The sequence below is a fragment of the Amphibalanus amphitrite genome, unplaced genomic scaffold, assembly GCF_019059575.1.
Source record: "Amphibalanus amphitrite isolate SeventyFive unplaced genomic scaffold, NRLGWU_Aamphi_draft 000277F_arrow, whole genome shotgun sequence".
Classification (NCBI taxonomy): Eukaryota; Metazoa; Arthropoda; class Thecostraca; order Balanomorpha; family Balanidae; genus Amphibalanus; species Amphibalanus amphitrite.
Window position 1 is genome coordinate 542,511 of NW_024881772.1, and position 15,953 is coordinate 558,463.

At 44.6% G+C, this 15,953-nt stretch overlaps 3 protein-coding genes across 3 annotated transcripts in view; 2 read left to right on the forward strand and 1 right to left on the reverse strand.

The window, feature by feature from the left end:
* LOC122387208 (SH2B adapter protein 1-like) overlaps window positions 1-15,953 on the forward strand; it is a 367,382-nt gene that overhangs the window by 268,362 nt on the left and 83,067 nt on the right. The gene's annotated exons all lie outside the window — the stretch shown is intronic.
* Window positions 1-15,953, reverse strand: part of LOC122387210 — an 85,608-nt gene that overhangs the window by 31,573 nt on the left and 38,082 nt on the right. The window lies entirely within an intron of this gene.
* LOC122387207 lies at window positions 977-7,342 on the forward strand. The gene is made up of 4 exons (XM_043377160.1): window positions 977-2,273; window positions 4,217-4,419; window positions 5,052-5,162; window positions 5,664-7,342. The coding sequence occupies exons 2-4, from the start codon at window positions 4,225-4,227 to the stop codon at window positions 6,927-6,929; spliced, it is 1,572 nt and encodes a 523-aa protein (XP_043233095.1). The 5' UTR covers window positions 977-2,273; window positions 4,217-4,224; the 3' UTR covers window positions 6,930-7,342.

Here is a 15,953-nt window from a genome sequence, read left to right on the forward strand (position 1 = left end):
CCTATCCGTCACATATCGCTTACACGCCGATACCGTCACGCCGTTGCCGACAACCTGGCATGTCATGGCTCGGACCTGGTCAGTCATGACCCATTAAGAATATATTATCCTTTATCCTTTATTTACTTTTCGGAACCTCTGCTGTTCGTATGACGTCATTTCAAAACAATAATTTGGCATAATTAAAATTAAAAGTGCAGTAGATGCACGCACAGCAGTACATACCACCAAATCACCCCTTAATTTGAAACACATGAACCAGGCAGTAACTGGCCTGTTGCAATGCCTCCCGGAATCATATGAAGCACCAGAATTCTCCAGTCAGCATTGCAGCACCTCCAGAAAGTTCCAGAAACTCTACCCAAATCTTCAGCAACTTCACCTGTTATGAAGTCGCCATTTGCATTAAGGCTGCAGGATACAATTATGGTGCAAATGACAATTGTAAATATAAGCAGGACTTTTCGGCCCTACAAACTAGACTCAGTCACCTGGCTGGCCAGCTGATGCCATACTCATAGTGATAGTAGATCCATTAAAATTTACATATTAGGACAGAAAGTAAATAAACAAACTAGCAGTAGGTAACTAGATATAGATGTTAACTTTTCTATCCATGCACTGATGTGACAGCTCTGCTAGTATCACCACGTCACTGCAGCTGGCAAAAAAAATCCAGATATTAATCACCTTGACATTTGAGCTTATTTTACAAATCAGATATAAAGACAATACAATGCCTACATGTTATGAAATTTTACATATTAAACATGAACAAATGCTTTTAAAGATCAATATATCATTTTTCTACACCTGAACACAGTCACTAAAAATAATAGTAGGTATTTGTCAAGATAAGGTTCCAATTACAATTGCAACATGGATAAATATCAACAGAAGTTTTTAGATGCAACAGTAGGGTTAGGTCAGGTTTGATTTTCATTTTCCTTAATTCGGGAAACGTTTCATTTTTGGATCAGACATCAAATTATTTAAGAATATGAAAAATTATCCTTCAGAAGTTGTTGACTTTATCTTCACATATACCAAAATATCCAGTGTTCATGAAAATTCAGTCAAACATGCGACGATGGAAATGGAATCATGAATGAAATGCAATGGGCACCTACCATTTTGTTCTGGCATGTTGCCAGAACAAGCCCATTTCAAAACACCAACACTGTAAGTGTTACCGCCTTACCTGTCCGCACAACCTGGCCCTGCTCCAGCTGCCTCCCCCACATCACTTTGACGCTCTGCCCAACCAAATCGTCCAAGTTTGAGCCCTTGGTGTATCTGAATGCGATTCCATTAACGCTTTGAACATGTCCTGGCTTAATGATAGACCGCTTAGGAGGAAATTCGGCCCAGCGCACTAGGAGTAACATGTCGAAGCTAAAAAAAAATCCGCACACAGCTCCTGCTCTCAATGCCAAGGCCGTATAAGCTCAATGCCGCCACCTCCAAGGCCGTATCACAAACCGCAATGAACGGTGGCGCCGGGCGTCCTTGACCCAGTTACCGGAAGACAGCATGGCGCCGTGGCATGCGATATTTTGGGAAAATAGTTTTCTTTTTATTTTGTTGTTCAGGTGCTAAGTTGATGAATTTTTCTTTTTAATTTAAAATAAATTTTGATTTAAAAATTAAGTCTTAGTTTTGCCCGTATGCCAAATAACTTAAATTTTGATATGCTACAAAATAGAAACTTTTGTTTTTCGAGAAACGCATGAAAACCAATGAGCTACGCCTTCGATTTCTCAATTCACATGAAAATCTGAACCACATTAAGAGCCAATAAAAAAAGATTAAAAATAAAAATATTGGTAGGTATGCAGCGCTGTTCCGACGCCATCGCTGTTCCGACGCCACCGGTTTACATGCATTGGACGCCAACTATATACGAAAACATACAATCATTTTCAACCTACCTTTAAATACGTCATAGATAATTTTTGAAGGTACTGATGACAAGGCCAGAAGAACAGCAAAAGTCAGCTTGATTGAAAGCAAATCAATCGTGGCAAAAGCATACATTCAGTTGTAGCACAGCTTACATTCTCATTGCACAACATTTACCAGTAGGCTTATGCATGAGTGAAAGTAGCGTGTGATTCTATGACGTCATTTTCTACCTGGAAATTGTCAACTTTATACGCTTTGTGTACGGATGACCATGCATGTTTCAGCGCATTGTCCTTACACTTTGACGGACGCACGAACCGAGCAGCTACTAAGCTACGCTGGTTGATCCGCTTGGTGAACGCTACCAGGTGAGAATACGCGCCCTGACCCAAAACAATAACAGTGACAATAGGTGGGAGAAGGCAAGGCCAAATAGGTTATAAATAGAATAGTTATATGACTGGCAGTATATAAGGGAGGAGGCCATTGTCTTCAGGGCTCGAAATCCTGTTCCAATTTATTTTGAGATAGGTTGCCCTGTTGTTGTGCGGAACAGTTGTGGGCAGAGGCGGATCCAGCTCAGAGGTTTGGGGGGGGGGGGGCAAACCATAAAAATTTATCGATTCTTTCCATGCATCGTCCATAGGCGTAATGTTAAAATCATGCCGTTTGGGGGGGGGGGCAAATGCCCATTTTGCCCCCCCCCCTGGATCCGCCACTGGTTGTGGGTATGTTTTGGTATGTTTGTAGATGAAGTACAGAGTGCCATATTTAGGCCCTGCAATAATCTTTAACTTGTTATCTATCGCTGTGTGTGCCAGGGCTAATATTACTCGCTTTTTCGTCTGGGAGAAGATAGGCCCCTCTTGCACAGAGACACATGTCAAAATTGTTTTCACGTGGTTCTGCAGACCAGACCATTAATATCAAATATGAATCCCAATCTAAATACGTTGCCAAGTTTGTAGAAATATTCGTCCAATGAGACTGCGAATTTGGGGTTAGTCTCTGTGCAAGAGGGGCATATCTTCATCCGGACGATAGATTGAGTCTAATATTAACCTGAAATTGAGTTGTGTGTACCTAATTTTTGCCTCACAAGTTAAAAAGTTTTTGCTGAGTTGAAAATGAGGTATGGGAACAGCGGTGGCCCGTTAAAGGGACCCTCCCACCTTAACATTAGTTTTGAGTTGAGATAGCCAAGTTTGCGGCCAGGCTCAGAAACCACCATTTATCCTGGTCGCAACCCCCGCAGCTTTATGGTGTTCAAGAAATTTCTTCCCTTTACTTGCAGGGTGGGACCAGCGTGGTCCCTATCTCTTAACCATTACGGGAATCTGATGACGTCATCAGGCTTTCGAACGTCCGTTTAATGTTTGACTAAAACGTTTTGTAGCACGCGGTGGTATATGCTGCTTTGCGCGCAACAAATGCCGCACTTTCAAATAAAGTCGCTAGGAACAGCGGAGATCCCAAAAAGTAAACGAAAGTAAAAGTCTAATATCTTGAAAACCGGTGAATATTTTTCGATGAAATTTGGTAGATATTCGTTTTTGCTCTTTCTGAACCGAGCGACATCACTTTCATGCCAATTCATTAACTTTTTTGAAGGTGGGAGGGTCCCTTTAAACAGTAAGTGCAAAAAAGTGCATCAGTCATGCCACTTTTTGCAGGGTTATTATAAACTACTGGTGTTATGTTCCTAGCTTTTGTTGTGTGTTACATGATTGTAGCAAACATGTGCATTGATCTGAGTGATGGATCTATGATCTCAGTGGATCTTGACAGAATTTGCAGTTTATGATCTATTATCCCACCAGATCCGAAGCTAAACATGTATCCTGGATCTATGATCTCATAGGATCTGATGGTAAACTAAGAGCATTCAGATGTATGATGTGAGCAGATCCTATCATAAAACTATTTAAAACCATGTTTCCGAGGGTTTTTATGACAGTAAGTGCTAACAAACTATGCATAATTACAGGCAATCACTGAAAATCACTAAAACAGAAGGCTTGTGAATGGCAACAAGTGATTTTGTGGGATTTACATGTTGACAAAAAAATCACTGGGGATCTATGATCTCACTGGATCTGAAGTAAGAAAATAAGACTCAAATTAATGAGCCCTGTTGATCTTTCCAAAAACATAGCGGGTGAATCTATGATACCATGGGATCCAAGATCAGGAGCTGTGGGATCAGATCCCAGATCCATTTTATCATATCCATGCACATGTCTGAATTGTAGTTATGTTTTCACATTGAACTGCTTTCCCAGTATTACAGCAATCCATTTTATTCTTCCAGACTGTAATATGTCTGACGTGGAAGTGCTTGATGAGGGGCTGTCAGCTGATAGCTGTGACACATCATCCAGCTCATCATACAATCAAGCTTCTGAGTTGTCATCAGCAGCAAGTGATATTGCTGATGACAGTGACAGATCACTGTCTGATGTGGATAGCCAACAAAGCACCTCTGAGCTCTCATGTGCTGCTAGTAGCGAAGAAGTAAGTTCTCACGAAAGTTTGTTCAAAGTAACTTTTAGCTTGTATTCACCAAATTTAACAAATTTGAAAACCAATTATTATAACATAACCCGCGCCGTGCTATAGGGAACAGAAACACCTTTGAAAGTGCTATCATATTTGCTTTTCCGCGGTGCTCTTGCTCTATTGGTTTTCATGTTAGTCGGTAGCTGTTTTAAAATTGTTGAAATAGCCGAAAGTTGACCTATGGCGACCAGGTAACCTGACCTTTTACCTGACCTAAAAAATGACTGAAGTGTTTTGTCCTGTTTTTGGGCTCGCTTTCAATTGCCACTTATCGCGTGTCGCTGCATGGCCCAGGAGTCGAGCTAGACGGGGGCAGCTGTGAAAACGTCCCTGCCCCCTGCCCCCCCCCCCCCCCCCAGCACGACACGGAAAACGAAGGCCACCAGAACGGCCCGGATTAAGCATTAGGCCAGTTGTCTCAGCTCATATCGAGTTGAACTGAAGCTTTGTTTTTGCAATATTTGTTCAGCCTCTGTTTCTGTAGAAATGAAATCTAAGTCCTTCAGATTGTATGCTACTTTAATCTGGTATTGACACCTATATAAGTGAAGGCTTGAACCTACAATAATATTATGCCTGACTTACAGGACTTCGAAAACGTCCAGGAGTCAGTTTCACTGGACAACAACGTGCTAGCTCCAGTGGTGGATGGTACATCTTCAGAGCCTGGAGATTTAGCAGATGCTCTACCCTGTCAGGTACCTAGGCAGTACATTGGGCTGTAGAAACAGTATTTACCTATACTCGTACTCCAGTAGAAAAGAAATGTTTGTATGTACTCAGTTTTAGTAGGTAAATAAATGTATCAAGTAATTAAGTTGAAATGATGTGGAAAAATAACTTTTTGCGCATTAAGTACTTAAGAAAACCAGAAATGAGTGAATTTGTTGTTTGCTTACCTGAGTTGTGAGCAAAAGGTTTCTTTTCTATCTTATTTCAATTATAATCATAATAAGCATAATTAAGCCTTCAGCATGAATGAAATTAAATTACAGCATGAATGACCTAATAGGCACTGTATTTGTTTGTGGAAATCAACACTGGGATCCGCGACAATGGGATCAGGCCTGCCATTTAGTAAGAGAATGATCATTAGCTAGGGGTAAGCTAGATGTCATGTCGATATTACGTCATTCGATTCAGAAGCATCACTGTAGCCTGGTGCACATTTTTTATTCCCATCCATGCTTTCTCCGCAGGCAGACATCCCAGTTGGTCGGCCTTCCCTGAAAAGACGGGTCAATGAAGAAGTGGAAGATGATGATGGTGCATCTCAAGTCGCTTCAAACTGCTCCGGAAAGGATGCTAACTGCAGTGACGCACCACATATAAGTTCAGAGGAGCTGGTGAGCCTGGTGTTAAGTTTTGGCCTCCGACATGGTTTGTCAAATTCGGCCATGACGGATCTAGTGGAACTGATGAATGTCATATCCAGTTCGTCGTGCGAAATGCCTCCCACGAGATACCTCATGATGAAGAGTATCGCCAGCCGGCACGAGCGAAGGTCATTCCATTATTACTGTATAAATGAGAAGTGCAGAGCATATGTTAAAGCTGACCAGGAAATGTGTGACTACTGCGGGACGCCTTTTTCGATGAAGGAGGCAAAAAAAGAAGGACATTTTTTTATTCACCTTTCACTAGCAGACCAGCTGCGCGATTTGTTGGAGACGGGATACATTTCCAAAAACCTATTGAGAAATGAAAGGCAGAGATCTCGCATATCTGATATTGTCGATGGGGAGCTATACAAGAAGCACTCTTTGCTGGGAAAGGGAGATCTTTCAGCTCTGTCCATCAGTTGGAATTTTGATGGCCTTCTAGTGCATGAAACCTCTGGTGCATCCGCGTGGCCCGTTTTGGCTACTGTTAATGAACTCAGGCCTGAGGTCAGGAAGGACCAAATGCTTATGTGTGGCATTTGGTATGGCAGGTCCAAGCCTCTCTGGTCAACCATGTGTCAGCCTTTTGTAGATGAACTGACCTCTCTTAGCACGCATGGCTTGAACTGGGTGCACCCAACGGACGGTACGAAAGTCACAAAGGTGATTCCGCTGATGACGATGTGCGACTCGCCAGCGAGATGCATGGTGCAAGCGATTCACCAATTCAACGGTGAATACGGATGCACATGGTGCCTGCAGGCCGGCACCAGGGTAGCAACTGGACATGGGTTTTGTCGTGCTTATCCGTACGAGGAAGACGTTCCCCAACGCACCAATCAAAGCCTCATCAGACATGGGCAACGAGCATTGACCTCTATGGATAAGCACTACAAAGGCGTAACTTCGGTCTCTCCGCTCCACCTACTTCCGCCTTGTGTTGAGCTGGACCTAGTCAATGGTTTTCCTGTGGACTACATGCATTGTGTCCTCTTGGGGGTGACTAGGCAGCTGTTTTGCCTATGGTTCGAGCCAAACGACCAGTCCTTCTGCACGTTAGGCGGCACGGGCGGACATCGATAGCAGCGCCTCTATCGGTCACTAGGGAAAGCTGGGCTGTAGGCGACGAAATACCGGCTGAGTTATCACAAGTTAAATAGGTTTATAGACATCCGTCTTGTGAAAAAGTTGAACTTTTGCCTTCAATATTTCTACAGGCAATTTTAGAAGTGCCTTCACATAGATTACAAAACCGTTTAAATTATTTTATTCACTTCAAGCCTTCCCTATTGTTCTTGATGATGCGGGAACTATTTCTAATTAGTGTTTCTAGCTTAGTAAAAGAACATATTGTGCAAACGATGAAAAAATCATAAATGGAAGATTTTAAATGCAATTTTCTGTAACAAATAATGGTAAATTCTCTACACATCAAGGAAAAGGTGCATGCTAACTGATAATTTAAAGTTCTTGGGGCCAGTTGGTTTCTTCTTTTCTTACGTCGCCCCAATGGCCGCGAATACACTTGTGATAACGCCTATCGATTCGTAGATCGATGAAAGAGCTGGACGACGACCTCACCAAAATTCGTCCCCCGGATGATATTTCCAGACTCCCTCGCTCTCTTTCAACGTACAAGAAGTGGACTGCAACAAAGTGGCGGAACTGGCTTCTGTATTATTCGTTGCCACTTCTTCGTGGCGTCCTTCCAGACCGCTACTTTCGCCACTGGACATCGCTGGTCTCGGCCATGTTCATGCTTTTGAGTGGAAGCATCTCCATGCAAGATGTCGACGATGCGGACGCCAAACTCAAGGAGTTTGTGTCACAGACTGCGCGGTTATATGGAACGGAACAGATGTCGTGCAACGTACATACCCTGTTGCACCTGGCAAAGGCTGTGCGCAACTGTGGTCCTTTGTGGGCGACTTCAATGTTTCCCTTCGAGGGATTCAACCGGACGTTGTTAAAATTCTGCCATGGCACCAACCACATGGCCCAGCAGATGGCAGACAATTTTATTCTGCTTCGTATGGTATCTGCGCTGCAAGAAGACCGACGGTCGGCTGGGGATGGAGACGAGAGCGTAGATCGCTTAGTGACGAGGTGGCTGCGGGGATACTCGCTGACTGATCGGGCTGAGAAATCCATTGACGATGTGTTGGGGCTTGGGGCACCAGTGCACCGCGACCTCACGCTAGTAGAGAAAGATCTTCTCGCCGTGTCGGGGTTTGCGACAGCGGACCACCGCATTCCTGTCCGTGCGTATGGTCGAGCGATTGTAAATGGCCGTGTCACTTGCACCAGAGCATATGGCTCTGCGATGAAGCGCAACAGCTTCACGGTTAACACCGCTAGAGGCGTTTGTGTTGTCAACGACATTGTGTTTATCGGACCGGCTGGGGATGCCCGCTGTCATGTGTTCTGCGCGAAGTGTGAAACGACTCCTTTTGTACCAAGTGTAGCGCACATTGTGAAAGTTCAAGAAACGAGATCTGTGCTGGCACTACCGCCAGGTGACATGCATGGAAACGCAGTGATGGTGCGCTCCTCACGAAACGGCTTGTTGTGCTGTTTACAGCCAAATCGGTACGAAAAGGACTGAAGACTGAAACAGACTCTGCAGCCATGAAATCGCATGCGAGGGCCTATTCAACTACAGTGAATCACGCTCGCGTCTTGCACCAAAACATATTGCAAGCATCATCCGCATGCGATTGATGCGAGAAGGATTTTGATTTATTTGAATAGGCTCACGCATGCGATTTCCTGACTGCGGAAGGTCTCTGTTTCAGCCTTAAGATCCGGAAAACACTGGCTCTTCGGAGGGAGAAGTGAAAGGAGGGAGGGAGATCATGCTGATGTGTTTTCTGCCACCGTATGTTTTGTTTGCTTTTGTATCGGTTTGTGGTCAGAAACTTAAACGTGCGCTTTTTTAGTTCAAGACAGATATGTATGCAAAAATGGCTGTCCTCCGCTGTTTGCTGCATTGCAAACGTGTGTATGGCATGTTGTTAGGCGCTGTGTGCGATATATTGTCGTCACTGGCTAAGTTTGTGCTCAGTGAGATTATACACATCCCGCAAAGCTTATGTTCAATGGTGGTTATGAAGAATATATTGTAAAACTGTGGCGCGATCGATTAATTTTTTCAGCCATTGGGATTGGATGTGTATGACCGGCGGTCACACATACACACACGCACACGCACCTACACACGCACGCACATACAAGTTTCAGCATTCATTCGTCGCCTTTGCTACAAAAGACCTCATACACTTAACGCGCACATGTTGTATCTCAGGCGTTGACCGACGCCCTCTGATATTGTGCTGCGCTCGTGAATAGGAGTCCCAAGGCAAAAATGTATGACGGTGTCCCAAAGGATCCATTAGTGTCTCGAAAAATAACTGTCCAAAAGATATCCTACAGGATTACGTGCAGACTAAAGAGTTCTAACAGGGCATTATCTGATCGCAGTCCTATAGCAAAGTGCTATAGGAGTCCTATAGAGGTCCTATAGGACTCCCTTCAGACTAAAGAGTCCTATAGGACAATCTCTGATCGCAGTCCTATAGGAAAGTGTCCTATAGGACTCCTATAGGGGTCCTATAGCACTCCTATAAGACAATGTCCTATAGGAAAATGTCCTACAGGTTTTCTATAGAGTCCCATAAGAAAGTGTCCTATAGGACAATATCCTGCAGGAAACCTATAGGAATCCTATAGAAAAGTGTCCTATAGGACAAAATCTATAGGAATCCTATTAGTCCTATAGGACACATCGCCAGTCCTATAGGACTTTTTTGCTAGGGTTTTTGCGGTGTTTATCAATGAGTATTGTATTGTATTGTATTGAACAATCATGAGCGATCCACATTCTGAAAGTGCGTGGCGATTACTGCTCAGAATCCGTATCCGCGGTTACTAATCTAAACATTCACAGCATTCACACATTCACTCACGTCAAAGCACGGACAGAGACACTTTCGTAGTACCACAGGTACAACTCACCCACCCACCAACCCGTTGGTCAGCGACGATCAGTTGATGCCCTGTCCACTATCGCGGCTTTAACAGATCGGGCAAAGGAGACAGCTGCGACAGCTGAGTTGGGAGACTGTTGAGTAGAGCTGCGGCTCGATAGCCGAGCCGCCGCCTACCCGTTTCCAGCCGTGGTCGCGGAAGGTGAAAGAGGTGTTCTTGCCTGGAGTGTCTCTCCCGGACAGCGCTGTTTGTGACGAACATGGCTGCCAATTCCTCGGGTTCGCCGCGCTGAATGGCTTTGTGGGCGATAACAAGGGTTTGGTAATCAGCCATATGACGCGGGGACAACCACCCGAGCTTTTTTCGCAGGTCAGAGACATGGGCAAATTTACGGCGACCGAAAATGACTCTAGCAGCGAAGTTCAATTTTTTTTTTGGGAGACGATCGAATTTTTTTTGGGACCCATTGCCATAAACTGAGAGGCAGTACTGGATGCGTGAGATAACGAGTGCTGTCACGAGCGTTCTAATGATGCCATCCGGGAGACTGTGGTGCGCATGGGAGAGACCGATCAACAGTCCCGTACACCGGCGGCTGAGTTCGGAGACGTGAGCGTCCCAGGATAGAGTACTGTCAAAAGTGACGCCCAGGTTCCCAACCTGCGCGCACGGCTGCAACGCGGCGTCACGAAACGATACCCTGAAATCTGGCAATTTGCGTAAATTTTGACGACTGCCGAAGACAATGAGCTGTGTTTTACTGGCGTTGACCTTTAGGGCGTTAGCGCAGAACCATTCGTTGAGTGACGCGAGCGAAACCTCCATGCGCGAGATGAGAACTCCAAGGTCCCTGGCAGGACCGCTAACCAATACTTGGGTGTCGTCGGCATTTTGAAAGACTACTGCATCACCCGCGTACAGCGATAAGTTGTTAGAGAAGATGGTGAAAAGTAACGGCCCTAACGCAGAGCCCTGGAAGACACCCATGGTATTAGGAAGAGGCCGAGACAGCACTCTACTGCCGGACCCATTTTTCAACGACACGCTCTGGGTGTGTCCATGAAGATAGGCGGCGAACCAGGAAATTTCGATACCGTGCAGCATAAGTTTTTGCATCATAAGCTCGTGGTCTATCACGTCAAAAAAAAAAAAACATTTACTAAGATGGAGAAGGCATAGCATTGAGATCTCCCCCTTGTCGGTGGCGGCCAGGATGCGTTCAGTGACGGACAACAACGCGGTTTCAGTAGGGTGCCGGGGGCGGAAGCCGTGCTGTGAGAATGCCAGAAGGTGATTGTGAGAGAGGTAGATGTAGAGCTGTTGATGGACAATGCGCTCAACCACTTTCATGATTACAGGAACCAGGGAAATGGGCCGGAAGTTTGCGAGGTCTGAAGGATTGCCGGATTTGAGCAGAGGGTGAACAATGGAATGTTTCCATGAATCGGGGATATCGGATTGAATTAAGCAGGTATTGATAATATGCAGGATGACACCACCAATAGCTCGGAATCCGGCTTTCAGCATGCGAACGCAGACACTGTCGGTACCGCAAGCACCCGAGCTACGCATGCTGAAAATCGTCTGCTCAAGCTCGGCAAGTGTGATTTCCCGAAGTTGAAAACTGCATGCACCAACAAGGGTAAGACGTACAGTATATCTAAAAAGTATGTCCCCTGGTTTGGCTCTCCCACAGGAGGCGAATCGGTAACTTGGCTGAATCCCAGTTGCGGCACCCGGCCGCCAGGGTCGCTGCCGCGCGAGCGGCCTTGACCGCTCGCATGTCATTGGCAGTTCGGTCCCTCCCCATCAATACCGAGGTGGGGAGGGGAGAAGAGGGGAAGAGAGGGGAGGGAGCGGCATCCGCTCGGCACTGGGCGATACCTGGCTGACCCCGCGCTCCCTCGCTGACCTTTGTCCTGCCCTCAGGCGAAGACCGACTTCCTGGCCTGTAGCGGCCCAGCGGAAAACCGAGCTCGCGGGGCGCGACTCCATTGGCCCAATCTTATATATGGAATGCTGTCGTATTCACGGCATTAGATAATATTAAAGGTAGTGTGCCACCTTTGAAAGATTTTCCATTTTATTTTTCCTAGGATAAGAAGCTTCTGTTTTTACCTAATATCGCAAAAAAAAATCAAAAATGGGCCTGGAATAGTGCCTTTTTCGCCTAAAAGTTTTTCGGTTTTTAGATATGTATAACAACTGTAGTGGGCTCACCTGCAAACAGGCGTCGGGCAACAATCGCGAATGCGGCGCACTTGTGACAATAAGCAAAGGTCATTATAGTGTTACGACCATACGACGTACGGGAATGAGTTATCAGCTGTCTAATCGTAGACAACACTATGTCGAGCCTTAAAGGTAGTGTGCCACCTTTGAAAGATTTCCCGTTTTATTTTTCCTAGGATAAGAAGCTTCTGTTTTTACCTAATATCGCAAAAAAAAAATCAAAAATGGGCCTGGAATAGTGCCTTTTTCGCCTAAAAGTTTATCGGTTTTTAGATATGTATAACAACTGTAGTGGGCTCACCTGCAAACAGGCGTCGGGCAACAATCGCGAATGCGGCGCACTTGTGACAATAAGCAAAGGTCATTATAGTGTTACGACCATACGACGTACGGGAATGAGTTATCAGCTGTCTAATCGTAGACAACACAATGTCGAGCCTTACACTGTAAGCCTGTATTGGTATTGTTTCTTAAATTTGGCTGTCGAACATTATTTATGGTTTGAAATATGATTTTATGTAAAATAATTGATATGAAACAGCCGTCTCTTAAGTTATGACCCCATTACACCACACGTAAGTGGCAGAAATGACAATGATCAGCTGACGCATTTTTCTTGGCCGAAGTCAGAGCGCGCGGCCCGACGCACCACGCGTATTTGGAAATTCCGACCTCGACGAGCATCAGAAGCCACCTAACAGGCGTGTTCGAAACCGCAGGAGATGATGATGAACGGGTTTATCGAAACTTGATTGGATGAGCCTATCGGTAATAGCGATTTTAGTGTGTGCATTTATTGTTCATAGTGGTGTGAAATGTGGTTGGGGTACGACCGACAACCCGTCGGGGCGAATTTCGCACTGGGGTACTCAAAATTTGAAGAATTTAAGACGTTTCCATAAGTTTTGAAGGTATGGATAAGTTCTAAAAATCCGGTTCTCCTTATCCGGGTCATTAACTCCATATGGTCCAAGAAAGCTGGCACACTACCTTTAAACTGTAAGCCCGTATTGGTATTGTTTCTTTTATTTGGCTGTCGAACATTATTTATGGTTTGAAATGTGATTTTATGTAAAATAATTGATATGAAAAAGCCGTCTTATAAGTTATGACCCCATTTCACCACACGCAAGTGGCAGAAATGACAATGATCAGCTGACGCATTTTTCTTTGCCGAAGTCAGAGCGCGCGGCCCGACGCACCACGCGTATTTGGAAATTCCGACCTCGACGAGCATCAGAAGCCACCTAACAGGCGTGTTCGAAACCGCAGGAGATGATGATGAACGGGTTTATCGAAACTTGATTGGATGAGCATATCGGTAATAGCGATTTCAGTGTGTGCATTTATTGTTCATAGTGGTGTGAAATGTGGTTGGGGTACAGGGACCCGCAGTTGCTACTGTACACATATATTACCAATTTAGAATTGTGCTATTATTTGCGAAGTGCTGGCCATTGGAGAAAGGAAATGTAGCGCAAAGTATGGAGGAATAACACATGTTTGCTCCTAGGACGTATGTTTTGTATAATTCCTCTTACCGCAACAGATATTCTTCCAAAACTACAATCGTGCTATTTTTTCTGTGCCGGTTGCCTCCCCAGAGCCCGTCCTTGGTATCGCCTATAGCTTCCGTTCCCGCTACGTGAATGAAAGTCACGTGACTACTACACGTTTGCGCTCAGTACTAACACACCTAGCCCGAAGGCCGGTCCGTAGCGGGGAGGGGTAGAACGCCAGAGCTCCAGCGCAGTGGAGGTGGTGGTGGTCCGTATCATAAAGAGGCAACCGTAAGCAGAACTACAATTGCCGCAGTATGAGATACTGATAAAGTTTTATTTAAATGTGTTGATTGACAAGAAAGTGCAATGCTTATCCGATATAATAAAACGGTGTCCAAGGCCTTGGAAGAACTGTAAAACATATTCAGGAACGTATAAATTTATGATACAGGCCATGACCTTTCACCTTGCCTCCGGGGAGGACCGCTCAGGAAGCCACATACCGAACGAATCGAGGCCGCGCAGCGCGGCGGCAGACGAGGTGGATAAACCATCGCCAGATCTTTCGATTACTCATGCTTCCAGAAGAAGGAGGGGAGGGGTGAGGGCTGTTTTGAACCCACTCACCAATCCTTTCCTTATTAAGTTATAGCTTACCGAAAAGATGCAACACAATGGTGGCCGTCACGAGATGTAGCGAGAATAGTGCCCCAGCCACACTCTGGTTTTATGGAAACCTTAATCATTGGAATTCCGGCCAGTGATCCTGAAGTATTATTTTATTTTTGTCGTGCATAAGCTGGGATAACGTGGGCCAAGTTAATTGCGAAGAAACGGTTTTAGTTTCAGAACATTTCTGAGGCTAGTCGCGCCAAATAGCATACGTTTGTTGCAAAATGTCAAATAGAATGTTGACGTGCTATCCAGATGATGGAATTTATATGACACAAGAAGTCAAAAAGTGGCATCGTTAGTCAGCCTGCATACCTATAAATCGATTCGTCAACTCGGTTCGAGCTCAATAGTACTTTTTGCAGATGGTCGGTTCGTTTTTTTTTTTTTACAGTTTATGAGCCAGCAACCAACCTCCCCAGTCCCTCATCCCCCCCCCCCAACAGTTGTTGACAGATACTGTGATGGCCTAAAATACCCTCAATTGTGTTACGTTTTTGGGGCTCGCAACTTTGATTTGTTAAAGTTATTTGTCCATTCATAATAAAAGCTGTCAAGTTTGCCGTATCATCAAACTTTTATTGAGTTTGTATTTCACACTTATCTAAAATGAACATTTTTATCACTGGATTCTTTTATGAATAGATGGTCGCATGAATGAACGAATGAATAGCTCTACATCATTTGAGCATCAGATGAAATCAATCCTAAAAGTTGATCTACCAGTCTGCAACGAAAATGTTAAAAATTCAGTTGCAGGTTAAGTGCAGTTTCTAATCTATGCCGTTTTTATCAATGTCTCTTAGCTCCTCAACCTTGAGCCGCTTCTCTCACGGTTCATTTGATGTGATGCTTATGTACATTGTTCAAGAAGTTATTGTATTTATTCGAGCTCGTTGGTCTTAAAAAAACTGCTATCGAAGTAAATTATACTGCTTCGTCACTTAAAAACCAATCAATATTTTGACCCTCACCCATTTAGGCATTTTTCAGCGTTTTACATGTAGCGGAGGGGCGTAGAAACCCTGTCGTTCGGCCCTTGATAATAGAGCCAGAGCTTCGCTGAAAAATAAAAGAGCGTGCTGCTCGTAACGAGAGAAATCCGATGATTTTAGGGTCGGTCATCGCTGACGAGAGAAAGCCAATTATCTGTATGTCCCGGTCAATGTTGAGATCCTTGGTCATTGGTTGACCTCCCAGATTAGGTTAATAACCCAAAAGCACGGAAAATTGGGTCCTGCTAGAATTTCTCCAAGTGAAGTTTGCTGGGACTTGGCTTGCTCCTGACTTCGAATTTGCACTTGCTTTGATCAAACATGAATTATCAAAGCATTTCGGGTAGGACGGAGCACGCCAGATCACCCATTAGGCGTTCCGCCGGCTATCCATAGAATGTTGTTAACCAGCACTGACAGCCTTGCAACATGTTGCATTAGGCACTATAACTGTTACCTAACTATATCTAGTTTTCAAATGCTAAAATGGGTGCTAAATTTCAAACCAACATTACCAAAAAACAAAAGGTGTAACTTTAAGGAAATTAACCGATATCATTTCAAGTAAACGACCCTTATCTGAGTTCAACGTGACCTTGGCACCCACAAAAATCAATGAGACAAACATTAAATATTATATTTCACATGTTGTCACGTCCCTAATCACGAAAAGACTATGGAAGCACACAGAAGATCTGAGCTGACTGACTTTCATTCGC